Consider the following 27,568-nt stretch of genomic DNA (forward strand, 5'->3'; position numbering starts at 1 on the left):
TTGCGATTGGAAATTCCGACAAACGCCCTCTAGCGGCAGTAGGTTGAAACAGTAATTTCTTCGGATACGGGAGCGACATATGAGGCACGCAAATCGAGTAAACAACGAAGGCTCTCGGATTTGAGTAACTAAAAAGTTCTTCCAAAGTAAGTAAAACGGCCATTTTCATCAAAAAGTAGACTTTCATTATCAATATAAGAAATGCCTGATAATATCAGTGATATGTGCAAATCAAACCTCAAACTTTATAGCAGGCGAAGATCAAAATTGCAAATGTCAACCCTTTTCACCTCACAAATACAATCAATGCAATATGCACAGCTAGGATGGGGGACATTGACTGCATGCAGGTGGCGGACGTGGTAGGAGTGTACTGTGTGTGGTGGGCCCGGCCGGTGCATACAGACAATTTACCCAAACCTTTTTGTTGTAGCATTGTGTCCGCCATGCCAATGGCATTATGTCCGCCAATGTTGGTGGTGTATGTAAACATTGCAATGTCCATGTGAGAAAGTGAAATAATGGATTGAAATAAGAAAGAAGTTGATGCATGGATGTTAATCTATTCAATTATTGATTATTAAAACAAAAAAAATTAATAATGAAGTTTGCTTTGTTTTAAAGTAGGCCTATGCTATGGCTAGATATAAACTAAACTAAGATATATACTTACTAGTAACTATTATCACTATTAATAAGTTAACTCATTTTCTTTTCAGCAGGAAACCCCAACCCAACTTCACATTTTTTATTTTTTATTTATCTAAATTCCAGTTTTTGACATGTGTGTGTTCAGTCTTTCAGCTCAGCAGAATCAATTATTCTGCTTCCCAAGTTTTTGCTTGCGTAATAAGCACGTGCATGTATCTAGGAAATAATATTTTGCTTTGAATGGAAATAATACAAAAAAAACCTCTGGCTAAATTGACACACACCCCTATCCTTTCGCAAGAAGAATATTTCTACCACTCGTAAGAGAGTGGTATTATCTTTGTCTTACAATAAAATAAATTGCCTAAAAAATTTATGTTTTTTTCCCCTTACATGTCCTTTAGCTGTGACCAGATTGTTTCAGGATGTCATTCCGTAACACTGGAGGAGCTCGTTGGCATGGTTACCAGGCCCAGGGTAACCAGCAGCCAGATCTGAGCCAGTCCAAGGCGGTGTCGATCAGCGAACAAGAGCGTCTTATTGAGCAAAAGAAACAAGAGATTCAACGAAAAATGGCAGAAAAGAAGAAACAGAAGGCTGAAGAGGCGGCCAAGGCTGGCACTGCCAAGAAAACTTCAACAGGAAGCATTAAATTGTAAGTCTCTTGTACTTTCATTTATAAATTTTTGGTAATGAAACCAAGGATGCCTCATAAGTGAACTTAATCACAGTAGTAGCTTGCAAGCCTGAGGAAACCTGTAAACAAGGGTACTTGCTTTGTGAACCAGAAACACCAGGGTTAATCCCTACTCTTCGATGATACGTGCTCCGGCCACTTTCATATGAGCACTGCCAATCCTATTACACAGGACCTATTGCTTAATTTCAAGTCCGAAAGGACCAACCAGTTTATCTTGATCAAGGATACAAATTCAATGACGAGGAGTTAAATCAACACTCTGGTGACCAGAAATGTTAGAGCTTCAGTCCTGAGCTCTTAACCGCTCAGCCACGGCACGCTGCAGAATAGTTGGTCTTTTCCTCAATTTATGGCACGCTGCATGTTTGGTTTAATATCCAAACTGACTGATGCTTGATAAGTTTTAGGTTTGCAGGTTAGCTCAAAGCAATTATCTTTTTTTCTCAAGAATGACTTCTGATAATGGCAAATAACGTAAAAAATATAACTTGTTTTTCCAGCAACATTGGGCAACCTAAACCTCCGGCTGCTGCACAACGTCCCCCAGCACCAGCTGTTCAATCACCAGCAGCTCCGCCACGACCGGCAGCACCGCCCAGCGCCCCCGCGCCTGTACGCAATATTTTCTCCAATGATGGCAGTTTCTTGGAGCAGTTCCGCAAGATGCAAGAGCAGAATGCAGGACAAACTAGAGGTTGGTTGGTGTGGAATGATTTGAAAGTTTGAGGAAATGTTATCCGAATGCTTACTTTTTTGTTTGGTTTCAAAAACAGAGTGTCTAAAAATTTCTGTATAAAATACTGCAAATTTTTCTTTTTCTTTATTTAAGGATCTGGTGTTTCAAGTGCACCAATGCTAAACCAAACTCTAGATCTAAAGGATATCCCACTGCCAGATTCCCCGCATCCAGCACCGGATACTTCTCCGCCCCCTTCCACATTGTATGCCCCAACCTCAGCCCAGCCGATAGCCTTCAGCGCAGCACCTACTCAAGCTCGCAAGACGCCGTTACCGGTGCCCAAACCAAGTGCCTTCAGAGACTCCGATGAGGAAGAGGAAGAAGGGCTTAATGCAAGTAAGTTGATTGTCCACTGCTGTGCCTTGAATGAAGACTACCCTGTTAACCAAAGTTTTAGTCAGGATTTAGTAAAAAGGGTGTCAAAATGTGCTGTAAATTTTAAAACTGAGGAGCATTACCGTCTTAGATTGTGTATTCCAATTATGGATTATTCTTCCTGCGTGGACACAACCACTCCAGATTGTTAGTTTTATTGTAAACATCTGCAGTTCGATATGATTAAAACAACCAACCAGCTCCAAAAACCAAAGGTAAACTTTTCCTTTAATGTTGGTTAATGCCAAATTCTATCAAGTCAAAAGATCTCTCCTTATTTTACCACTTGGCACTTACGTCTTGAGACCAAAGTTATTTTGTTTTGGGTTCTTTGATTTAACCTAAAAGTTACAATCATAGACATCAAGGGTAATGTGTTCAAATTGCAAGACTTTACGTACGGCTCTTCCTGCGGGCGTTTTCCCTCCCACCTCCAATGCCGATACTTATAGGAGCCTTTAGTCTTACCGCCAGAAGATCCTGAACTATTGCAAGCAATCAACATACTGGCTGAAGAGGTTGCAGAGGGAGGACTGACAGTTGAAGAGACGGCCAAGAAGAAGCACAAACGTGATCCTATGTATGAGTAAGTTCATATCGAAGCAATCGGCAGCTTCGTCAGTTTTTTTTTTTTACCTTCAATCATTTCAATTGTCAATGTGGCTCCTACTTTTTCCGAATTATGGATCTCCAATTTCCAAGGTCATCCATTGGTGCCCCTTCAAACAGGAAAATCACTCACTCACTCAGTTGTCGCATGTTTGAGTCTGGCTCGATGTCTGACGCGCCACACAACTCTATCCTGCATACAACTGATAAGCTCTTCCTTGTAAACAGGAAATTAGTTCAATTTATTTCTCATCAAATTATATGACAATTAGGACGGAAATATTTCAAGGGATTTTTCTACTATCATCATCATTAGACCGTGTAAGTTTTATGTAAATCTGTGATCTTAGACGATACTTTTTCTTACCAGTTCTGTATGTTCCTTTAATAAAAATAGCCTTGCCCCCTCAAAAATAAAATTCCAGGGCTGATAAGATGAGGTAAGACATACTTCATTGTAACAGAAGAGTCTTTGTATGAATTTTGTTATTTTCTAGGTTCCTGTTTGACAGTGACAGTCTTGACCATAAGTACTACCAGAAGAGACTTGTTGAGCTGAGACTAGCTAAGAAGATACGCTTTGTTCAGGAAATGAGAAAATCAGGTAAATACTTTGAACAAGAGAGTGGTCAAAATCAAGAGATAGTCTCCAGTCAAGCCTGATAATAAAAATATTTGAACCAAAATTTGGTTAAAACAATAATTCAGCCCTACTCTGAGAAGCTGAATTACATACAAGTATGCAGCCACAAAGTGGTAAAGCTGCAGAAATTAAAAGGCACTTTTAGCAGCCAGCCACATCAACCAACATAGTGTTTCACAGGTTTGCACGGAATTGCTGCTTGTGCGCATATGGAGGCCATGTTGCGTTCTTTGCATGTACAGCTAGCACAGAAATTTGTCAATTGCCGAGTAAGCGCAGAATGTTGATCGCAAGCGCAGAATTCATGTGATGAAATTGGGCCCACTGTGATAACCCCACTTTTTGTGCGTGTTTGATGTTTCAGCCGGAGCCACGAGCCAGTCGCAGGGGCGAAAACGTAAAAGTCGTTGGATAGACAGCGGACCCGGAGAGAGTCCAGCAATCCCTCCTCCGAAGATCACCATCATCGCTCCAAGCTCCGTCGGTGGAGGGGCAACACCATCCAAGCTCCCTGGGGTAGCTGGGGTAGGGGGTACAGGGACCGGACTAGAGGGGGTCGAGGATAATGATTGGGGGTTTGGGGCAAGTGGAGGGACGTCGACATCGAGCCTTGGGAGTGGAGTTAATTCCTTTGGGATGATCGGAACAACTGAGCTGAGTGCGGCACAGCTGAAGCAACTGAAGGAACAACAAGAGGTTTGATATCATTCTGTTTCTCTCATTGCATTTTATTTTTTAGGCAAATCAATCGGGTGGGATTCAAACCCAAGACCTTTGCATAGACCTTTGTACGAATCCTTAGCATTTCATAGATTTTGCATCAGGGGATAAAGCATACGATTTGGTTTTTCCCTTAAACGGATGTGTATTAAGCTCTTTATTAGTTCTGGTTGTGAAGCCAAGGTCTCTCAGAAAGGTGAACTTAATCACTATACTAGACAAAAACCCTGTGGGGAGAAAGATAAAGAAGGAAGTGTCAGTTTTAGATGTGTAGGCCCAAGGTGATGCCAAAACCACGACTATGCCCGAAGGCAGGAAAAACCAGCTAGAGAATTACTCCAGGAAAAACCCATGCAATATACATGTATGCAGTGTTATTTCATACTGATTTAACAGCCTGGCAATATCATGATAATATCGTCAGATTAGATATTGAAGAAAACATTGAAGTATAATAAACAGACTTTTCAATATTTCTATCTTCACTAAACACACAAGATGCAACGGATGGTAGACTCCATGGTAAAATACCACAACAAGATTGCGTCAACCGCGCCGAGACAGGAAACCACAGAGGGCAGCACGAAGAAGAAGAATAAGTATGCGTATGACAGTGATGAAGACACACATGGCGGAACGTGGGAGCATAAACAGCGTACACAAGAAATGACGGAAACCAGAGGTACGCATTTCTCCATGATACCATTTGTTGTAGCAGCTCGTTTGAAATAGTTTTTAGATGAGAGTTCAACAATTTCTTTCTGTTAATGACACAAAAAGGTCATTAAAAGCAGTGAGCAGTGTGACCCTTAGACCTGAAGATACCCATGTAGAGAAGATGATGAAGAAATATCAGTTAAAGATGCTAAAGGAAAGCCCTAAAGGTTAAGTGCAAAGACACAATAGTCTCAACTGGGACTCAAATCCACACTCTGCTGACCAGAAAATCAGAGCTCGAGTCCAGTGCTCTTCACTGCTAGACCACGACTTGCCACAGAATCTTAAAAGGACTGAATATCACAGCCTTTCCTTCCACGTTTCAAACAGTATGTGGTTGGCAAGGAGTGAGTCATCCCAACTTCATTGTATCAATTTCGTTATCATTTCTCATTGGCTTTTATTCTTTTTTTAAACCTACAGAGCGGGCAGAGATTTTGACTCAGATGGGACGTGGCAAGCACCATCTTGGTGACTTCCTCCCTCCAGATGAACTGGAGAAGTTCCTTGAGACGCTTGAAGCATTGAAAGAAGGCAGGACACCAGACTTCTCTGACTACCAGAAGTTCAAGATTCAAGCTGATAACATTGGTACGTATCAAAGGCCCACCTTACTTTTATTTACAAATGTTGAGAAAAACTTGCTTAACTAAGAGAGGTTTGCAGTAACACCATGTGGATATCTCTTTTTCAGTAGTGTTGGTTCTGAAGAAAAAAAAAACGTGGTTAAAACGACTCAACATTTTGATCAGTATACTCTGATCGTCTTCAGGAGAAAAGCTTGAGCTGTGACCTGAAATAGAAATGTCTATGTCAAGTCTGGATCACCTTTAGATAGTGATTTCTTTTGCTTTTTGGTTATCCGCAGGCTTGTTCTCTGTAGTCATATTTTTAGTGTTATTTCTCTGTATGTACTGTTTGCCTGGAAATAAATAAATAAAAAATAAAATAAATATGGTCTTGATCCTATACAGGTTATCAGATGTTGAAGAAGCTTGGATGGGAGGAAGGCCAGGGACTTGGTACCGAGGGACAAGGTATCACAACACCTGTCAATAAGTAAGTCATCTAACAACCGGGCCATAATCTACCTGTACAAAGTGGTTTTGAATAGATTATCTAGATATTGAGAAGGAACTACACCGCCTTCTTTGACCTCAGCCATCTAGTTTTGGAGTCACTCAGTTTTGGTACATACATGTATAGGGTCCCTTCAGTGCAAAGTTTAGACATGTACGATCTGCTTGATGTATTCTGAAAGCACCATTAACGCACATGTACAATCTGTCTCATGTACTCAATCTGTAAATGTACGTTACACATAATATACATGTTATCGTGAGAGGGCATTATCACTCGGGAACTACTTTTGGCTTTAGGAGGCACCAAGGCAACACAAATCAGCAAGATACATTTCTAGAGATGAATGTCCAAGTCAAGTGACTCCAGCCACTGCACTATCAGTGATGAAGTATTCGGACGTTGTTAGTCAGAACTGCAGTCACATTTTGGAGACCCTTTCAGTCCCTGACAAAACATTATTTCTGTTGTGTATAATGTCCAGTTAACAATCTGTTCAGTCGACACCAATTTTTCCTTGGTAAATTGCCCCCTGTGGTAGTTGGATTGCAGGCGTACGCATTGAATCCTGATTCGTCACTTATCTCCATTCCTTCATTTTGATGTTCATAGAGGCAGTGCATCTACTTCAACGACAGGCCTGGGCATCGACAAAGCTTCCAATCTCACACAGGAAGATGCAGAGGACGAGTTCTCAGCATATCGCAAGAGGATGATGCTTGCTTATAGATTCAGACCAAACCCACTGGTGAGTTTATATATCATTATAAAACATGACCACATCGAGTTCAAAACTATTTTGTCGAGGAGTTATTTGTTCCACATCTGGAAAAAAGGCCAACTGTGAAAGATTTAAACTTCATTGGGTCTGGCTCCTGTACACTTTCAGGACAATTTGAACTGGAACCAATGGGGTTTTAAGTGATGATGAACTTTCATCTCAATTGACAATGTGTCACAGTCAAAGCACTGTAGTCGAAGCTAGTCTGGTCGACTGTAGACAGTAGACATTCATGACGGTGTGTCGCAATCGTAAGCCTGGAACCAAATTGGGTCTGTTGGACTGAAGACATTTATGACAATTGACAATGTGTCCCAGTTAAAGAACCAAAACCAAAGCAAGTTTATGTGACGGAAGACTTTCTTGACAATTGAGTCTGCAGGACTGGAGACTTTTATGACAATGTGACACACTCAGTCAAAGAACTGGAACCAAAGCGAGTCTGTAGGACTGTAGACATTTATGACAATGTGACACAATCATAGAACCGGAACCAAAGCGAGTCTGTAGGACTGAAGACATTTATGACAATGTGACACAATCATAGAACTGGAACCATAGTGAGTCTGTAGGACTGTAGCTATTTATGACAATGTGTCACACTCAGTCAAAGAACTGGAACCAAAGCGAGTCTGTAGGACTGTAGACATTTATGACAATGTGACACAATCATAGAACTGGAACCATAGCGAGTCTGTAGGACTGTAGATATTTATGACAATGTGTCACACTCAGTCAAAGAACTGGAACCAAAGCGAGTCTGTAGGACTGTAGACATTTATGACAATGTGTCACCCTCAGTCAAAGAACTGGAACCATAGCGAGTCTGTAGGACTGTAGACATTTATGACAATGTGACACAATCATCAGATCATAGAACCGGAACCAATGCGGGTCTGTAGACATTCATGACAATGTGACATACTACTAGAACTGAAATCAAAGTGGTAAGTTCAGTACACGACGACAAGCAAGCTCATTATACTTTAGATAACAAACTACTCTTTGTTCAACCAAAAATTATTCATAATGCTCGTTTGTTTTCTGCAGAACAACCCCAGAAGACCGTACTACTGAAGGAAAAGGAATATTAGTGACAAGTGGATATCAGTCAATAACATACAGGTTGTACAAATAGACTAATGTAAGATAAATCACTCCTTCGAATTGTGTATCACACCTTTTTTATTTTGAGACAATTCATTTATAAGTGTAAATCATCACGTTAAGCATGGCTAGTAATATTGTTGAGTTTTGAAAAAATGTGATCCACTAAAATTTTCTGGAAAATCATTTTTTTTAATATTTGTATTTAAATGTAGATGGTACATGTATGTTAAAATAGGAAACCTTGTAAAATGTCACCTCCATACACGAACTTTGCTTTGATGACCTTTGCTTTGGGATTCTGGGTTGATGTGGCCCCAAAGGGTATTTGATACAGTCACTTGCGGCCATGTGGTCTCTTGAAGGGAAGGTATGCTTTTGGTAATCACTCTTAAAATTAATGGCAAAAAAAAAATGTTTGGTTAGAAGCCTACAGCAGTATTCAACAGAATAAAGCATTTTGAGAAACATTTCACTTTGAAAGTAATGTGGTTATGTAAAAAGATAATCAGTTTTATGCCCCATCATTTATCATTTAGCGGTCCCAACCGAGATTCCATGCACAACGTCATGCCAGAGGTGTTTATCCCTCATCATGTTTGGAAGGTCCGCAATTTCAGCCTCCGTATCTCTCCCGATCACGGCGATGTAGTTGAGTGGTTGAGGTCCTCTATTAGGGCACGACAGTCTCCAGTATAACACGTCAGGAATGACGTTATTGTTCCTGCATGGATATTATTCACTCCCAATTTTCAGCAATATCTCAAAAATGTAGAGGAAAGTTGGCTTGTGGAGGAAGATTTAGTTTGACGTAAACATGAAGCTATGCTGGCTCTAGCATGTCTAGGGTTCTAAAGTTGTCTATGTACAGTGCTTACTTATAGGAATGGAAAATTAAATCAGATTTTGTGTTCTTTACTTCACAAAATGAAAATATGATAATATCAAGTTATGTAAAATTTATATGCATAATAGCCGTCATTGTTGAAGTTTAATACCACATTTTCACAATTACATCAGGAAGTTGCGAAATCACGACTTAGACTTGCCAAAAGTGTACGTTTTCAAAATGACCAACAGAGCACAGGTTGTGGCCATTGTCTCTACCTTAACTCCAAAAGTATTGTTGAGAAATATCCTGTCTCCCCCCCCCCCCATGGAAAACCGCAAAGTTTTTGTTGGGAATTTCTTTCTTTCTTCCATAAACAATTACCAACTGACCATTCAGTAACTTCATAGTATGCTTCTTATTTTGTACTTTGTAAATAATCACTTTGTGGAAATAAAAATGGTAGTGAATGTCCGAAAACACCAACCCAGTTTTGAACTTTTCTTGCTTTAAACCCCCCCCCCCCCTCACATGATATTATTGCTTGAGAAAAAATGTTGTAAAAGTAAAATACAATGATCCACACAAACATGCCTCTAAATTGCATGGTTTTCCTTTTACTGTGCGAACTAACACGGTTGGCCATATGGGAGTCAAAAATTTGACTCCCATAAATGGCCGACGTGTTAGTCGACGAGGTAAAAGGAAAATCGTGCAATTTCGAGGCATATTTGTGTGGATCATTGTATTCTACTGTTACAACATCTTTCTACCCATATGGTTTTATAACAAACGGTTACAAACGCTTTTTAAAGACCAACTCAACCGGTCCAAGGCAGAGTGTTCCTTTAAGCTAGTGCTGCTTAATTGTAATGAGCGCTTAAATATCATTCATTTATTTTCATTTATTAATTTCCATTGTGAAGCCAAGGATTCTCACTCAGTAAAACAAACTCAATCACAACCTAGATGTCCTACATGTGTGTGTAGCCAAGAACCCAAATTTTATGGGAGGAAACTCCCAGAGAATTGTTTCAGGGAAACCATAACAATCGGGTATTGACTAAAACAAATCCATTATGCCAACCCAACCACCCCAACAAGCTCTTTGAGATACCTGTCAGGCACAGATAAAGAGCTATATAAGAATTATATATTTGTTTTTACTGAGCAGTAGACATGATATCTTGAAGCTGTTGAAGGTTGAGATCATTTTCTTGAGCAGCTTCGTCCACCAGAACCTGCGTAAAAACAAACAAGAATATCTCTTGTTAAAGGCAGGGTTGTAGATTGGTTTTTCTCAATGAGTAATGTTGATTTATAGGACAATTTATCAAGAAAGATACAGTTACATAGTGAAAGTGTCGGCTAAATACTAAATCCATCTAGTTAGCGAGGTGACAGCCGTTACCAACTGCATCTGTAGTTGCAACCTTCATAAACAGACGCCAACCCTCAGAAATCTATGCCCCTTTAAAGTCGGTGGAAAACCTTTTTAAAGGGCACCAAGGGCCAAGACTAGGGCAATGTTGGCCATCCGTGCAATTCCAGGCCTACATTTGATCTCACCTGAGCTGAACTGAGATCTTTCTTGTCCAGTAAGATCTGAATCATGTGAAATCTGGCCACAGATCTGGCGAGATTCATTTTATCATCCGAGGAGATCGCAAGAACTTGCTGAAAACATCTCTTGGAAGGCCTAGTAAGACCAAAATATAAAAACGGTAATTTAACCCCTCAAACACCAAGTAAGTGCCTTGTGCCTAAAATGCACATAGTGGCTGCAAAGGCCGCAAGATTTATGGTTGGTTTATTGTAAAAAAAGAAAAAGAAGAAGAGACTTTTCAAATCAAGCAGGCAATCGGTCAAAACAAACTAAATCTACAAATGTTAAAAACGCTATACACAATACAATATTAAACCAAATATTTTTAGTGAGCATCAAATATAATACATTACAACTGAAGTAAGGCAAAACTGAAGGCTATGCATGGTGGAACATACTACGTAAGTTTTGCGTTGACACCATGTAAAATCTCCTTGTGAGTAGTGGTGGCTCTGAGGATAGCCAGTTTGTACTGCATTCTCCAGAAGTTGGTCAGAGCACACTGACCAAAATGTCGAGCAGTACAACCGGGCTCTTCTCAGAGCGACCATTACTCACCAAGAGATTCGACATGGTGTCAACCGCAGACTTACTTACTAAATACAATTGAAGGTAAGAATCAAAAATTTAAAACAAAACAGACAGTCTAAAGAGAAAGTTCACACAAAAATCAAGTGTAGAAAGAAAATATGCAAATTAGAAAGATACAACAACATTGAGGGAGCACACAATAAGAAATATATATAACGTTCAATTCAAAATATATGTCTCGCAACGAGAAAAATCACACAAACATGAAGTATTAAAGAAAATATGCAACTAGTTACAGCAACATGGGAGCGCACTTGGTATCCCGACAATAACAAACAACATCTACAAAATTCAGTTCAAAATATTTGCTCTCGCAAAGAATAAAAGTTCACACACAGCAAGTGTTTAAAGAACAAAATGAAAAGTTACATCAACACTAAGGGCATTCTTGGTATTCCTACAATACATTTGTAAATATATACAAAATTCAATTCAAAATATTTGCTCTAGCAAAAGAGAAAATTCAAACACACACACACACAAAGTGTTCTAAGAATATATGTAAATAATAAAGTATCATGAACACCGAGGACGCACTTGATACCTCTAATAATACTCAATTCATCGTCAGTTAAAGATAAAAAAAGATGAGTCAACCGAATATTGGGTGCGTTCAATTAGCTACCCTGTGTCGGTGAGCCCATGGCAAGAGCTAATCGAACAATCACACCCTCTAGTGGTGGCGTCATGCACCTCGTGCCAGCCCCAAGTGAACCATTCCACAAGCAGGGCACTTGGGGCTCAGCCCCTGGAATGACGTCACAGCTGTTCCAATGTACCGGGGGCAGGTCGGGGTCGACCCAGGGAAGCTAATCGAACGCACCCTTAGTCATACAGCATTTAAAAATGTAGATGACATGAAACTATTTGTTCTTACAAACTGTATGGCCTCACCTCGTATTGCCTTTATGATGTTGTAGAAGTCCCTGTAGTAGCAGAGCTACAGCACAGTGTGGTAGAATCTTCAAGACTTCAGTAGTTGCTTCCAGTCCAAGAAGTAACCATCGCTCATCACTGCTCACCTAGAATAAAACACAATGCTAGATGAGCCAGTCTGAAAAACGCAACAACCTGCTGCCCAGGCTGTGAGTTTAAAATATTCTTTCTACTGTCTGTAGCCTGGACCCTTACCTTAGCTGCTCTTAATGCTAGATGAGCCAATATGAGAAACGGAACAACCTGCTGCCCAGGCTGTGAGTGTAAAATATTCTGTCTACTGTCTGTAGCCTGGACCCTTACCTTAGTTGCTCTTAAAGCCAGATAAGCCAATCTAAGAAACGGAACAACCTGCTGCCCAGGCTGTGAGTGTACTACACTTTGTTTGTAGGCTGACTCTGCTGCAGCCACCATGCCTTCTTTCTCATACAGCTTGGCTAATAACTGAAATCAAACCAAAACCAAAACAACTCAACATAGATATTCTCTATAAAAGTTAAGTTTTATACAACCCTCCATTTTTGCTTATAGTTTAAAACTACTTTCTCATTTTATTGACAATAAAGAGTTCTAATTTAAGAACAGTTTGTACATGTACAAATACCGTTAACTAACAGGGCAAGTTGGTGTTTAGTAGCCCATAGCAGTTTTTAAATAAGTATTGTACGACGGGATAGTGTTAAATGCAAGCCCTGAACTCTCTCGTTTGTACCTGCCACGCTGCGGATGACTGATGAGAGGTCATCGTTATGACTCTTCTCAGGAACTCAATACTTTGATGTGAGACATGTTGCATGCAGACTGCCTCTGCTTGTAGGAGCTGTAACGTTGACTTCATGATGGCATCTGACTGATACACAACCTCTAACTGTAGGACAAAATCGAAAGGAAGTCTTTATCTTAAATGCAAAGTATACCTTCGGTTTTTGGAGAAGTTTGATTGTTTTAATACTATATAGTACAAAATTAAACTAACATGTGAAATTTTCATTTCAAAAAGCATTTTCCAAATCTTTAAATAGAGAAATAAGGTGAAAACTAAGGAGGAAGTTCTGATAAAGTTCACTTTTCCGAGAGTCCTTGGTTTCACAACCAGAATGAATGAATGAAATGAAGACACAAATGTGACTACCTTTCTAGTGAGTGCATCAGCTCTCTCTATCTTGCCTTCATGTAGTAGACTAACAACAATCTGTAACGCTGACCATTTCTGAATTGCAGCATTTTCACTTTCCTTACCTGAGGAGAAAAGGAATAAGCAAAACTCAATCATACCAGATAGATAACTATTTGCAACTGGTGTATTAAAAGGCTATTTTCAAGTATTGTTTTTAAAACATTGTTTTACTCATTTCTCAAAAACTACAGCACCTAAGCAAGTAATATTTTAAGGGAAGCTTTCTACTACAGTACCATTATCTTAAAAATGTGTAAGTTTAATGTAGATCTGTGGTGGATGTTTGTGTTTTGTGTTGTACAAAAAGTACCCAAACCCTTGAAGTAAAGCAGGAAGGAAACTGTAAAAAGAGGAAACTTTGCTTGCACAAAGAATTTCCCCCAAATGGATAAAGTGTGTTTGATGTTTGGACATTCTTACCCCAAGAATGCACAAATGTAGCCAGCTTGGACGCCATGTTGTTTTCCACATGCTCAGAATGCGTCTGCGCTGAGTTCCATATTCCATGTGAGAGATAGCTGGCACTCAGTGCAGCCCAGTTCTCCAGCGAGTCTGTGCGAAAGAGAGAAAATAAGTTTCCTCATACAAATATCAATGGTACAGAGAACTATATAAGTTTATTTGATGGACATAGAAAAAGATATCTGTGTTTGCACATTAATAATAATACGAAAAGACATTTATATTGGTTTTTTTTTAAAGGCAGTGGACACTATTGGTAAGTGTCAAAGACTAGCCTTCACAGTTGGTATATCTCAACATATACATAAAATAACAAACCTGTGAAAATTTGAGCTCAATCGGTCATCGAAGTTGCGAGATAATAATGAAAGAAAAAACAACTCTTGTCACACAAAGTTGTGTGCGTTTAGATGGTTGATTTCGAGACCTCAAGTTCTAAATGCGAGGTCCCGAAATCAAATTCGTGGAAAATTACTTCTTTCTCGATAACTATGGCACTTCAGAGGGAGCCGTTTCTCACAACGTGTTATACCATCAACCTCTCCCCACTACTCGTCACCAAGAAAGGTTTTATGCCAATAATTATTTTGAGTAATTACCAATAGTGTCCACTGCCTTTAAATGACCAAAGCGTAAACAGGGAGAGTTGGCAGCTCTGGGGGTGTCAGATAAGAAACCATTCTAAGATCTTTATCCAACCCCCGCAAAACAAATCAATAATGTACAACAACAACAACAGAAAGCATAGTCTGACCTGGATAGAGATGTACGGCTTTCTGAGCAGCATTCAAACACCTCTGACTGGTGGGTGTAGACTTGCTGTGTAGACCCATCGCTAGAGTAGCCAAGGCATACACTGAAACTGAACCCTGGTGAAGAAGACATCATCAATATCATCAACAATAACACAGCATGTATATTTACGAATGGATAAGTTACACAGGCCTGACCTGTAAAGCTAAATCTTTGTATGTACAATGTATGTAAAACAAAATCAATGGTGCTTACCTTTGTAGCCTTTTTGTCTTGTATGGATGCATGACTGCATTTAACGGCTGCCTATAATAAAGAAACAAATCAAATACAATTCTTGCTCAATCTCTGTTTCCAGACCTAAATTAACAAAGAGCAACTTGATCTGAGGGTGTAGGCTTTTTGCACTTGCTTTCAAAATGGATTAAATAAAATGCAAAGATTTGAACCTTTTTCACAACTCCAAAAGTAGCTATGCACAATAATATTGTGCTAAGTTAATAAATAGCTTGGACAGTTTACAGACTCTGATTGGTCAAACCTGATCATGTGGGGATGTATTAATACGTGCTAAAGGACCGGCTCTGGAAAACTAGCGAATTAATTGCTACTAAACCAGCATACATTTTGTACAACTAGTGTTTGATTGGTGGAACTTACTCTACGTGACATTCACTATTACTCCCATCCGCACTTGTGATCAATAAGACCTATTCACCCATAGGGGAATAGCATTTCCCATTCAACAGTTAGGATCATCCTTGTTCCCAATGTTTTTGAGCAGTCCAGCGCCGCCGCGCCGCTGCTAAAACAAAGGAGCACCTGTGCAAAAGGTTGTGATCCGATTGCTATTAAATTTGTGACAAGAATTCTCTAGAACAATCCGAAAAATCTAGGTGTTATTGCAAACCAAATATAAATCATCATTAAAGTCATCAAATCCTCAGACAAGTTGGGGTTGGGGGTGGGTAGGGTAACCAACCTGGGCTTTCTCTGGTATTAGTTGAAGAATAATCTCAGCCATCAGTCTCCAGAGTTCAGGAAGTCCAGGGTGTCTGATAAAGAAAAAGGGTGAACAGGATAGAATCAGAATTTACTTTCATGCAGCTTTTTACATACCCTAGATTTTAGGATGGACAAATTCGCCATGACACACAGAACAAAGATTCTATGTTTAAACATACCTTCTTATTGCCTTTGCAACCTGTCTGTACGCTAGGTGATATTGGCCCTGTAGATGAACCAAACAAGATAAAATACATTAGTGTAATAACAGCTTATCACAAGATAACATACAAAACGACTTATACAATTGAGACTAGTAACCTGTCATTGGCCGTTATATTAGCCGGTATTATTGTTGGGCGCAACCTTTCAAGATGGCCTTTTAAAAAAATTCTGCAAGCCAGTTTTATAATTTGAAACAAAGTTTGCGCTGTAAAAAGCTGGCAGCTTGCATGAATTGTTAAAAGGTCCGTTTTCAACGATTGCGCCCAAATTTGTTATTATTATTATTGCAGGCAACAGCATGGCCAGTAACTTTGTTTTTAGGTACGGTCGGTATGTTTTTCGCTTGTGTAAACTACAGAACACGAACGGTCCTGATTTTATTTGAAGACAAATCATAACAAGTACAATTACCCTGGACGAAATAAAGGTATTTTTTTACAGTGTAAATGTAAAATTTCGAGCAGTGATCATCAAAATGAACTCACACTGTGAACAGCCTGAAAGTGATTTCTCCACAAAAATGGTTGGATGTGATATTGGATCCCTACCAATATCACATCCAAGTGAGCCACCTTACAATTTTTTTTGAGAAATCATATCCAGGCTGTCAAAGTGTCAATTGGTTTCTGATAAGGCGCATCGGTAGATGCAACTCCATGTTTTTTTTTCTCTTTGAAAGTCAGGTAAGACGCATCTTATGCGCAGGAAATTACGGTACCAGTACGCTAATCTGGAGGTCATCGGTTCAAATCCCACCCTAGTCAATGGATATGGATTATAAGCCAGTTGGAGATACCTTAAGAGCATGAATCACAGTCCCTGCAAAAGCCACATCAGCGATGAAGCCTTGTTTGTCCTTGAACTTCTTGAGTTCTGTCACAGCTGCCTCTGCTAATGTGAAGTCACTAAGATGCACACCCAGCGCTAAGAGAGCTAAGAGGCCTTCTGGAGACGGCTCCGACTCTTGAGAACTGTGCCATAGAAGAATCATGAGAAACAGGTCAGATTGAATGACGTTTCATTTTGCTTGTACCCTTACCCTTTTGTGTAATATAGACTTGTAATTTCTGTCCCAAAAGTGAGGACTCAATCTGTTTTAAAATGAGAATATCATAAAACATGGAGCACCTCTTTTTTATGAGATGTCGTTCAATGTCACCAGGCCACAGATAGCCACTTCAAGGTGAGGGTCACAACTTAACTATCGACCCAAATCAACTGTCACCAGGGGACATTGTCACCTCCTGGGGCTGAAACAGGGTTATCCCCTTCACAGTACGTAAGGATGTAGGCATGAGTATCGTCTACTAGGAGCATGGCTGGTAGAGCAGCATGCACTTGAGCAGTTATGGTCAAGTGCCTTGCTCATCAGGGAGCAAATGCTGTGACCGGGATTTGAACCCACACTCTGCTGCTGACAACACCAGAGCTTGGCTTTGCTGACCGAGACTGCTCGGCCATGACATGCCACAAAACATACACCCTTAACAGAAAATCTCTGAAACATAAATATACTGGAAACGTTTTCATGTGGACGATGGGTGTTGATTTACCTTTGGAAGAGTAACGTTTTGGTTCGGTCCTGGTCCCCACACTGGAATGCCACCATGCCGAGACACGTTAACAGCTGAGACCGAATTAAACCATCAGTAGCCAATTGCAGAGCTTGCTCATAAGCTGCGTCACATAGAAACAACACATTCAGGTCAAAGATCAATCAAGAATCACTTCCAATGAAATAGAGTGCAGAGGTGAGAAATATTGCTGACAAAAAGGGTTGAAACCTGGGCCAATTTCATACAGCTGCTTAAGCAGAAAATATTGCTTAATAGTTTTCTGCTAAGCACAAATGACCAAGATACCCGTCAATAATGGTGCATGTGACATGGAAGTTTGGCTGGTAACAATTCTGGTAACAGGCTCTCCACAACCAGAAATAACTGTTTTATGAAATTGGCTTCATGAAATTGCCATGATGCCAAAATGCTTGGGCCATATGACAATAAACATACCCTCTCCCGTTCCGCCACTAATTGTTGTTAACCCCAGCTGGAGCGCAGACCGCACACTGAGAGCCAACATTGACAGAGGGCCAAATAAGATTGAAGATAACAGAAAGCGAAATAAATCCAAGACGTTGGTAGTATTTACCCTGATAGCTGGCCTGTAGGTTGCCCGTCTTGTAGAGAGACAGTGCTAAGCAGCAGATATCCTCCAGTCTGATCAGAGGTGTCACTGACTGAAAATGCTTCACTGCTTCCTCGTACTGACCAACGGAGCTGGAGAAAAAATACAAGAAAATAAAATTAGCTGTTGCAAACTATACTCACCAACCAAAAGGACCTGTGGTATAAATGCAAAAATAGTTAATGACTTGACAGGGCTCGAAAATAACACTGGACCGCAGACCTGTGGTATAAATGCAATTAATAGCAAAAATAGTTAATGACTTGACACTTCGACCCTAGCAGACTCTTTCTCGAAGGCTAATAATGACAACACAACAACCATGAACAGGTAACTAAAAATGTAACAAACATAAGCAGTGAAGTGGAAATACATGAATAGAGAGAGAGAAAGAGTCAGTAAGCACACAGAAAAAAGCAAGGAGAAAAAAAAAACACCATCAGCATAAGAAAATAACAGGGCTCGAAATTAACACTGGACCGCAGGCACAAAGCCAGTGATTTTATCGTCGGGCCAGTAAAATTAAAACTGGACAAACCTGGTCGTCTTGTGTTTTTCAATTAAATAATAATAGGCTGCCTCATTGTGCATTGTGTAGTATCTTTGTGAAAAAAATTGTGGACTTAATGAATCTGAAAATATATTTCAATTCTTTTGAGTACCAAAGTAGGCTTTATACACATACATGTAAGACAAATGAGATCTACAGTATGTAGAAGACAAAGAGGCTGGCTACAGACTTAATGTGAGAAAGAGGTTGCAACAGCAATCCCAACTCTTGACCAACAAGATAAAACAATCCACCTCTGCACTCTTTAAAACGTATTAAATTTAAGGATTTTTACAATTTAGAAGGAAAATACTCTTTTGATGTCTCCATTACTGATTGACTTACCATAGACTTCTTGCATAATTGGCCAATGCTATACTCATCACATCCTGGTTACGGTTTTTATTTACCAGCTCCAATGCCCTGTTTATATACACATACAAATAAAAATGAACTTAAACATGAATAACATATATTTGTTATTATTATTTATGGTTTAACAAAACACATTCAATAAGGTTGTCACAGGCAGAGTTTTATTGAACCTTACTTGGTAACGAGTAATGAGGAGAGGTTGATAGTATAAAACATTGTGAGAAACGGCTCCCTCTGAAGTGACATAGTTTTCGAGAAAGAAGTAATTTTCCACAAATTTGATTTTTAATACCTCAGATTTAGAATTTGAGGTCACGTTTTTTCTTTTTCATTATTATCTCGCAACTTCGACAATCGATTGAGCTCAAGTTTCACAGGTTTGTTATTTTATGCATATGTTGAGATGCACCAAGAGAGACAACTGGTATTTGACAATTACCAATAGTGTCCACTGTTTTTAACCGTATAGGTAGGTAATATCTTGCAGCCACTTGTGGCCACTTTGGGCATTTTGATACAAGCTGATCGCTATGGTTCCTTCTTATTGGTTAATTCCACTAGGCATGCTAGGAAGCTTGTTCCAGTTGACGTGTTAAAAAAAAACCTCATGATTCTTTGAAACAGTACCTTGCAAATGCTTTGCTTGCACTTTTGTGCAGGCCTTGCCTCTCCAGAAGTAATCCATGCATGGTATGTGCACAGGCGTCAGTTTGAATCCGATCTGGGGGAAACAAAAAACTCCAGTAAGGCCCATATCAGGAACAAATTTCATGACTTTGCTTAACAAAGCAAAGAATCAGTGCTTAAAGGCACTGGACATTATTGGTAATTACTCAAAATAATTGTTAGCCAAAAAAGTTTAGCTAGGTATTCCTAGCAACGGAGAGCTGTTGATAGTATACAAATATTGACTGCTTCGAGTGCTATGGTTAAAACTATGACTCCCGAGGTGATCCCCGGAGCATTCTATTTTCCCGAGGCGAAGCCGAGGGAAAATAGAACGCTCCGGGGATCACCGAGGGAGTCATAGTTTTTATCCATTGCACGAGTAAAAGCAGTCAATATTTGTTTTATAACACCCCAAACATTTCTGAATACTGTACTATTATTATTAAGTTACAGACCTGAATGCTACAATCCACGGACGACGCGAATACAGATTGCAAACACTTTTACTTACTGTGTTGCATGTAGTGTCGTGCAATCCGAAATGGTTACAGACTATTAATTCATCATCCTCGTACACGCAACGGACGTCTGGGTACTGCATGGACTAGCGCACGGCGCCGTGTGCTAGTCTTCGGACTAGCGCATGGCAAACCGACGCACTATCACACGGCAGTAGTCTAGCAAAACTAAGACATGTCATGTGACGCGCTCTAAACCAATGAGCAGGCAGAATACTTGCAAGGGGTGTTATAATATAATACATTGTGAGAAGCGGCTCCCTCAGAACTAATGTACATCTAGTTTTTGAGAAAGAGGTCATTTCTCACTCAAATAATAAAAGACTTCAGCTGAAGCCTTTTATTATGCATCTGAAAGCACACAAAATAATGCAACAAGGTGTTTTTTTCTGTCGCTATTCTCTTGCAAATTCGATGACCAATTGAGCCAAAATTTTCACAAATTTGTTATTTTATGCATGTTGGGTTACAATAAGTGAGAATACTGGTCTTTGACAATAAGCCATTTGGGTGTTAGATTTGAATATTGTCTGGTACAATGACGTGCTTGATCACAAGTTACCACTTAAATTTGAATTCACCAGACTAAAGAGAACGTTGCTCTGTCACATGATTCGGGCAAGCTTTTGTATTGCAACCTCCAGATGAGCAGACCCTGGTACCATTGTGCCATACACCTTCATTCAAAAAATTATATGGGTGCTCACCGTCTCTTTAGAAACTATGAAAAAGCTTGCCCTGAATCATGTGACAAAGCAACTGTCTCTATAGTCTGGTGAATTCAAATTTGAGTGGTAACTTGTGATCAAGCACGTCATCGTACCAGACAAAATTTAAATCTAACACGCAAATGGCTTATATTACAAAACATGTCCAGTGCCTTTAAGGAAAGTTTACTTTACAGGTTAGCAGGTAGTTTGAATTGGACACAGCATTATTTAATCTAAACACTTCAATCAATTTCTGAGGAACATCTGAAATCGTTCTGATAAGAACCATGGGTGGCTAGTGCATAATGCACTCGCCTCTTACGACTGCTTTTTCATACACCTTTCTTTGCTCACCTGTGACTTTATCAAGACCTACAGTTGCCAGGGAGACAGCATTCATCTGAACGATGTTATAACGATATAGCTGTGATGTCATATCCAGAGATGAGTCTAGCAGGGTCTCGCATACCCAATGAGCATAGCCAACAGCGCCCTCGCTCTACAAAATGGCACAAGGGAGAACAATCATGAGTGTTTGTTGTTTGCTAGCCTGAACATTTTTATGACGTTACACTTCGAGGCTCGTGATTTACACCTAAGATCTGCCGTTGAGCCCATGTACATAGTCACCTTTGACCTCTTATCATTTCTCATTGCCTGCATCATGGTTCTGGAGATTCGCAGTTAAATCCAGCGTACATGTATATGCATAAACCAATACCTGTCCTTATCCTTAAAGATAAAAGAGGAATCTGTAACCCTACTGTACGTAACAAAATGAAACACAACACGAACCATAAAACTTGACTTAAACTTCCTGGCAGTGTCATGGCCGAGCGGTTAAGAGCACCAGATTCAAGCACTGGTGTTTGATCAGCAGAGTGTGGGTTCGGATCCCAGTTGTGACACTTGCTACATAACATTGGGGAGGTACTGCTTACTGCTCTACCGGCCAGGCTACGAATTGATGATACCCAAGCCTGCATTCATATGGACTGGGAAAGGGGTAACCCTGTTTCAGCCCTAGGAGTAGATGGCAACGGCCTCTGGAAAATATAATTGTAGCCCACACCTTGAGGTGGCCTTCAGGCGACTTGCAAAAAAAAACACAAACAAAACAGCAACTAAGGTTCGGAGAAAAGTGCCCTTCAGTGTCGATAATTACTACAGTTACTTACATGGGTGGCCAGTTCCGTTGTATGGCGGAATAAGTCCATAGCCTCTTCACGTACAATGGTCTCAGCAACAAGAGCTTGCCCAATCCAACATTGTACATAGCTAGGCTCCAAAGACTGGGCTATCTTGAAGGCTTGGTGGGCTAGTTCTTGGTTGCCTTGGACGAGGTAAAGTGCTCCAAGATTGGTCCACGCCACAACATTCTAGACATAAAAAAAGAAAGCTTAAATCCTTGATTCTGATTGGTCGATCCATGGCATGGCACACCTGGTGTATAGATGGATTGCAATGATGACATGTGTAATCCATCTATTGTGTTGATGTAACTTCATGTCAACTCTTAAGATAAATTTTACAAAAAAAGATAAACTTGTTGTCTCATTGAATACGGAAAAATGTAGCATGTCATGCGTCCCAAGTCCAACTTAGCCATCGGCCTAATTGGACATGGGATGCAAAAGCGCTTATTTTCCTAGCATCCCACTCTAGCTTTTTTTTTAAATTATAACTATATCATTATAAAAAACTGAAACTTCACTAACAATAAATTCTCTCAAGGAGGAAGCCAATTTCTTTTTCACTTCATAACTTGGAAAGTATATATTATTCTGTTTACAAATAAATTACAAATAAAGTTTGAAGTGAGCATGCCAGTGACTTCTTACATTGGGTTCAACTTGAATAGATTTGATGAATGCGTGTTGTGCGAGTGCAGGATCATCCACACCTGAAATAAAACATCAGAAAAGTTCAGCACTACTTGGTTTTTCAGCAAAAGTTGTTATAATAGTGATCAATTTCCCTTTTTTCTGTATGAAAGGTTTGCAGAACTATGTTTGAATATTGGGGCATACATGTATTATGTGGTAAAGGGTTTACTTGTAAAGGGTCAAGTGTCGATGCGGTGCAATCTACAGCCAACCAAGCCAGAAAACACCAGTGCAACCCCTTCTCTTAACAATAAGTGTACTGCAGTATACTGGGTTCTTTAACCCATAGAGATGCACAGCGGCCGCAAGCAGCTTTACTAAAATGCCAATAGTGGCCAAGAACGGCTGCAGGATTTAACCTACATGTACTTCAGCTCAAACAAGAGGGTCAAAGAACAGGCATTGGACAGAATTGACCATGTACAAAAACCATGTATTGCTGTTTCTTAATTATTTTTCTGATATTTTTGCCTGAAAATTTCAGGCAAAAAAAATTAGCAATGTCTGGCCATATGGTGAAGATCAGGTTGATCGTACTGATATGTGACAATCATACATAAATGAATGGTCCAGCATTACATGACAAATGGATTATCTGGCTGAACATCCAATTGTATGGATTGGATAAAGCCATTTGCGGTCAAGCTTTGCTCAAGGACAGAAGTGCCACGACTGAGATCCAAAACGACTGAGACCCAGCCTGACATTCCATCCCGTCTAACAGGATTCACACTGTACACAAAGTTGACCACTGTTGGCTGTGATTGGCTCACCTTTGCCTGATGCAATAACACCCAGAGCTGTCCAGTGACTGTGGTTAGCGCTGTCCACAACTATGGCTTTCTTCAGACACTATAGATGTTGATGATAAAAACGAAAGAAGAAAACAAAGAGAACAAAAAGAATAATGAACAATCTGCAAAGAGGGATTTTATAATGCATTGTTGGTTTTTGAAACCCCAAATGTACTGATATCCTTCAAAAAAAAAATCATTTTAAGTAAAACAAAAAGAGGAAAACAATAGTATACAAAAAATCAATTTAAAAAAAAGGTATTTGTTTTTCATCTCACTGCTGTTTTCATGACTTTCACAGTAAGTGGCGCCCCATACCAAAGCACATCGGTTTCAGGCACTTCTCGGAAATGTTGAAACAGTATTTAAAGTGAAGACATCAGACATGATATTAATGTGGTGAGATGTCTTAAACATTCTATTGTTGAGAAACACTTGCCCTATAGTCCCTAATTAGATGCTATTTGAATGCTTATTCTCGTCAATTTGGTGAACAAATAAACACAGTTTTGTTTTAACAATAACATTACATGAAAAACACAATCTAAGTAGAAATAGTGCCCCCACCCCCACGAGTAATTTGAAACACGGTCCTAGAGGTGGACACAGGTACATGTACCACTGCAGCAACCTGACTGCCTAAATTATTTCGGATGAAACTATCTCTCTTGTGTGTATCCTTACCTGCAGAGCCTTGTCAGCAAGCTGAACGACGCTCGTTGCATCATCATTGCGAGACTGATGGTAGTAATTCATACCTAGATCATGCCATAGACTGGAACAACCACTCTGAAGGCGTAATGCTCTCCCATAACACCTGCATTACATGGAAAAGTCTTTCAACTTTACTATTTTATATTTATGGTAATGAAACCCAAGTTGCCTCTTAAGTGAACTTAATTCACTTCGGCACGCAAGCCTGAGGCAACCTGTAAACAAGGGTGCTTGCTATGTGAACCAGAAAAACCAGGGTTAATCCCTACTCTACGATGAAAAGATTTCTGGGTTTTTTTAAACTTGCAATACCAATCCTAGTACGCAGGATCTACGGTTTAATGTCACATCCGGAGGCCAAAGCAATTATGGTATTTAAGTATCTTACTAAAGGACACAAGTGGCAAGACTGGAACTGGACTTTTCAAGAAATAAATCAAATTTAAACCATTATTTCTCATAGAAAATAAAGTCTTCATTCGAGTTGGTTTTCTCGTTTTTTCGATACGAGCGAGACTATACGCACAGTCTATAACAAGCAATCAAAGTTTAAACTAATAACTACAGCTGTCGGCAAAAGTTTTATTTTACTCACCGTGCTCCAATGGCAAGCAATTGCTTCTTACTCTGTGCCTTCTTCCCGCGTAGTGACTGGTCTACTATCAGGTTACTGGGCACTGTCACACTGTAACAGAAAAGCAATCTGCCTTTAGTTAAAAGCATTGGACACTATTGGTAATTACTCAAAATAATTGTTAGCATAAAAACTTTCTTGGTAACGAACAATGGAGAGCTAATGATACATGTAGTATAAAACATTTTGAGAAGCGGTACCCTCTGAAGTAACATAGTTTTTGAGAAAGAGGTTATTTCTCACTCAAATATAAAATTGAGACCTAAAGTCTTTTTAAGGCATCTGATCGGAAAGCAAACAAACTTGTGCAACAAGGGTGTTTTGTCTTTAATGACTCTCTTGCAAATTCGATGACCAATGAGAGACTTTGGGACGCTTTGCACTTTGTGGCAGCATCCTTACCAGGTAAGTTTCCATTGGTTATATTGTTCTGAGCATGCGCACATTCTGTGAACAATGGATTTTACCTGGTAAGTCTGCTGCCGCCAAGCATCCCAAAAGTTCCTTATTTATTCCAAATGTTCAAATTGAGTCCTTCTTTCTAGAGAGGAGGCTCAACAAGATTCTGAAAAAAAAATCCTGAAATCAGGAAAAAATACTGGAAAAAAATCACACGCCTGAATACCAACCTGATAAGAGAGTCGCTGAGAGGATGTAGTAATGTGCAGGCATCACCTAACAGCTTCCACACACAGCTCAGATCAGGCCTCAATGACGACGCCCTATCAAAAGAAATACATCATCAACTTTAACATAAAAAGCAGAAATGTAGTAGTCATACAATTACAATAGAATAATTGAATATTATTGTGGAAGTGTCGTGGCCGAACGGTTAAGACCAACAAATTCAAACTCTGATGTTTCTGATCAGCAGAGTGTGAGTTTGAATCCCCCAGTGTCTTTTAGTGAGACACTTAATCATTGCTTCGTCCTTCGGATGGGACATAAAGCCATTAGATGTGTTGTGTAACATGTAAAAGAACCCAGTGCACTTATCGAAAAGAGAAGGGGTTCGCCCCGGTGTTCCTGGCTGTGGCTGCTGAATGCGCAGTAGCACCTAATGCTACATAATTGGGTCTCAGAATTCATCTCTACAATAACCTATCTTTGAAAGTTTGAGTACCTTGTTTGGTAGATACGTGCACTTTATAAGACTTTGATATTATTATTATTGTTACTTTTTCTGAAGAAACAACAATTGACAACAGTTATTAGCATCAATATTTGCAACAGGCAACAAACCACAGGCTGAAGTTTTTCAATGGCTCAGAAAGAGTGGGCTGTCATCACAGAATAGATTGCTCACCTCTCCAAGACCTGAATGGCTAGCTTGACATAGTCCACTGCTCTTCCATTGAAGTACTGCTGGAGCGAGGATTTAGCAAGACGGACGTACGTCTCCCCCTGACCTGAATATACAGTTAATTTAAAGGGAGCATTGGCCATCGAAGTTGCAAGAGAATAATGACAGAAAAAACATCCTTGTTGCACAAATTTGTGTGCTTTTAGATGCCTAAAAAGGCTTCAGGCCCGAAGTCTTACAATATTTAAATGAGAAATTACCTCTTTCTCAAAAACTGTGTTACTTCAGGGGTAGCCGTTTCAACAGCTTTCTATTGTTTGTTACCAATTAAATTGTTATGCTAATATTTATTTTGAGTATTACTGTACCAATAGTGTCCAATGCCTTTTATTAGTTTTTATAACAACTGAATCATTTATGTTTTATAGCACAAAAGTAGGTAGTGAATCACTCACAAATGGTTCAAATGATAATGTACTTGGTAGGTAACCTTTTTTTTGGTCTTTACCTTTTAATGCGGGGATATAGTCTGGGTCACTATCTAAGATGAGTTGGTACTCCGCCACAGCTTCAGAGTATACTTCAAGCATTTGCTTTATAGCCGCTATCCTAATTGAACGGGGAAAAAAAGGAAACATACGCACTATTGGATTTGCAAGGTCATTCTGATTCCTAGAAAAGTTGTCTTCATTCACTACAAAAAAATCATCCAAATACATAAGGCAAACTGAAAGTGGGGAAGAAATAGTTGCTGCAAAACTATACTTTAAATAACTCTTTTTTTTTTTTGAGGGGGGATGCTGAGCTTCCTCACTTGCAACTCGGAAGCTGAATTGTTGAGGACCTGTCTACAACAATTTTGAGCAACAGGCATGCAAGGGCAACATAGGCAGCCAGCCATATCAGCCCAAATATGACCATGGAGCACAGCCAGAATTGCAAGCGATTTTTCCGGAGGGTGGAAACTAGAGGTTCCGGAGAGAAACCCTCAAGAATGGCCTAAGCCAGGAATCAGACCAGAGCCACAGTGGTGATAGGCAAGTGCTATACGCACTAGACTAGCCACCAATGCCACCCAAAATCAAAAGTCAGAGTCACAATCAATCATGTGAAATCGTTTTTAGAACAAATTTAGAATCAAGTGTGTGGTGAGAATACAATTACAATAGTCATTGTGAATGGACGATTAGTAGGAGGGTTAATAAATTAACTCACAACCATCTTCAGCTTATTTAGAAATGTGTACTTACTGATACAAACAGTATGTTGCAGATGGATCAAGCTGTGTTCAAGAACAAGAACAAATTATAAGTTAGACCTGCATATATGCTCCCCAGGGAGTTGAGAAAGTTAGAGGAATGGTCCAGTATGCTTAATGAAGAGGAATAATAATACAAAAGACTTGTACTGTAGTGCGCAAATATCCACCTTCCTGGGTTTTAAGGCATAAAAAAGACATCACTTTAAAAACCTGTGACATAAGATAAGTTTTAAGAAGAGATTTGAATGTTGTGGCCTAAGA

The 27,568-nt window shown here is 39.7% G+C and overlaps 2 protein-coding genes across 3 annotated transcripts in view; one reads left to right on the forward strand and one right to left on the reverse strand.

Moving 5' to 3' along the window:
* Positions 1-72: 72 nt before the first annotated feature.
* Positions 73-9,643, forward strand: LOC139942157 (SURP and G-patch domain-containing protein 1-like). The gene is made up of 12 exons (XM_071938893.1): positions 73-146; positions 1,056-1,306; positions 1,852-2,045; positions 2,181-2,426; positions 2,928-3,051; positions 3,572-3,678; positions 4,082-4,413; positions 4,936-5,119; positions 5,578-5,745; positions 6,129-6,213; positions 6,847-6,982; positions 8,066-9,643. The coding sequence occupies exons 2-12, from the start codon at positions 1,077-1,079 to the stop codon at positions 8,090-8,092; spliced, it is 1,833 nt and encodes a 610-aa protein (XP_071794994.1). The 5' UTR covers positions 73-146; positions 1,056-1,076; the 3' UTR covers positions 8,093-9,643.
* Positions 9,644-9,690: 47 nt separating this feature from the next.
* LOC139941924 (tetratricopeptide repeat protein 37-like) overlaps positions 9,691-27,568 on the reverse strand; it is a 64,659-nt gene continuing 46,781 nt past the window's right edge. For both annotated transcript variants that reach the window (XM_071938568.1, XM_071938569.1), the window contains exons 19-44: positions 27,297-27,328; positions 26,555-26,655; positions 26,050-26,152; positions 25,373-25,465; positions 24,705-24,794; positions 24,080-24,212; positions 23,375-23,453; positions 22,557-22,618; positions 21,894-22,094; positions 21,070-21,214; positions 19,446-19,539; positions 18,789-18,866; positions 17,858-17,985; positions 17,260-17,383; positions 16,503-16,677; positions 15,661-15,707; positions 15,459-15,531; positions 14,732-14,782; positions 14,478-14,592; positions 13,682-13,813; positions 13,217-13,323; positions 12,797-12,952; positions 12,388-12,528; positions 12,043-12,170; positions 10,521-10,650; positions 9,691-10,192 (exon numbers count right to left, since the gene is read on the reverse strand). In XM_071938568.1, the coding sequence (XP_071794669.1) occupies positions 10,115-10,192; positions 10,521-10,650; positions 12,043-12,170; positions 12,388-12,528; positions 12,797-12,952; positions 13,217-13,323; positions 13,682-13,813; positions 14,478-14,592; positions 14,732-14,782; positions 15,459-15,531; positions 15,661-15,707; positions 16,503-16,677; positions 17,260-17,383; positions 17,858-17,985; positions 18,789-18,866; positions 19,446-19,539; positions 21,070-21,214; positions 21,894-22,094; positions 22,557-22,618; positions 23,375-23,453; positions 24,080-24,212; positions 24,705-24,794; positions 25,373-25,465; positions 26,050-26,152; positions 26,555-26,655; positions 27,297-27,328 (2,796 nt within the window). In that variant the 3' untranslated portion in view covers positions 9,691-10,114. The remainder of the gene's footprint in view (positions 10,193-10,520; positions 10,651-12,042; positions 12,171-12,387; positions 12,529-12,796; positions 12,953-13,216; positions 13,324-13,681; positions 13,814-14,477; positions 14,593-14,731; positions 14,783-15,458; positions 15,532-15,660; positions 15,708-16,502; positions 16,678-17,259; positions 17,384-17,857; positions 17,986-18,788; positions 18,867-19,445; positions 19,540-21,069; positions 21,215-21,893; positions 22,095-22,556; positions 22,619-23,374; positions 23,454-24,079; positions 24,213-24,704; positions 24,795-25,372; positions 25,466-26,049; positions 26,153-26,554; positions 26,656-27,296; positions 27,329-27,568) is intronic.

Source organism: Asterias amurensis, chromosome 9 (genome assembly GCF_032118995.1).
Source record: "Asterias amurensis chromosome 9, ASM3211899v1".
In the NCBI taxonomy this organism is placed as follows: domain Eukaryota; kingdom Metazoa; phylum Echinodermata; class Asteroidea; order Forcipulatida; family Asteriidae; genus Asterias; species Asterias amurensis.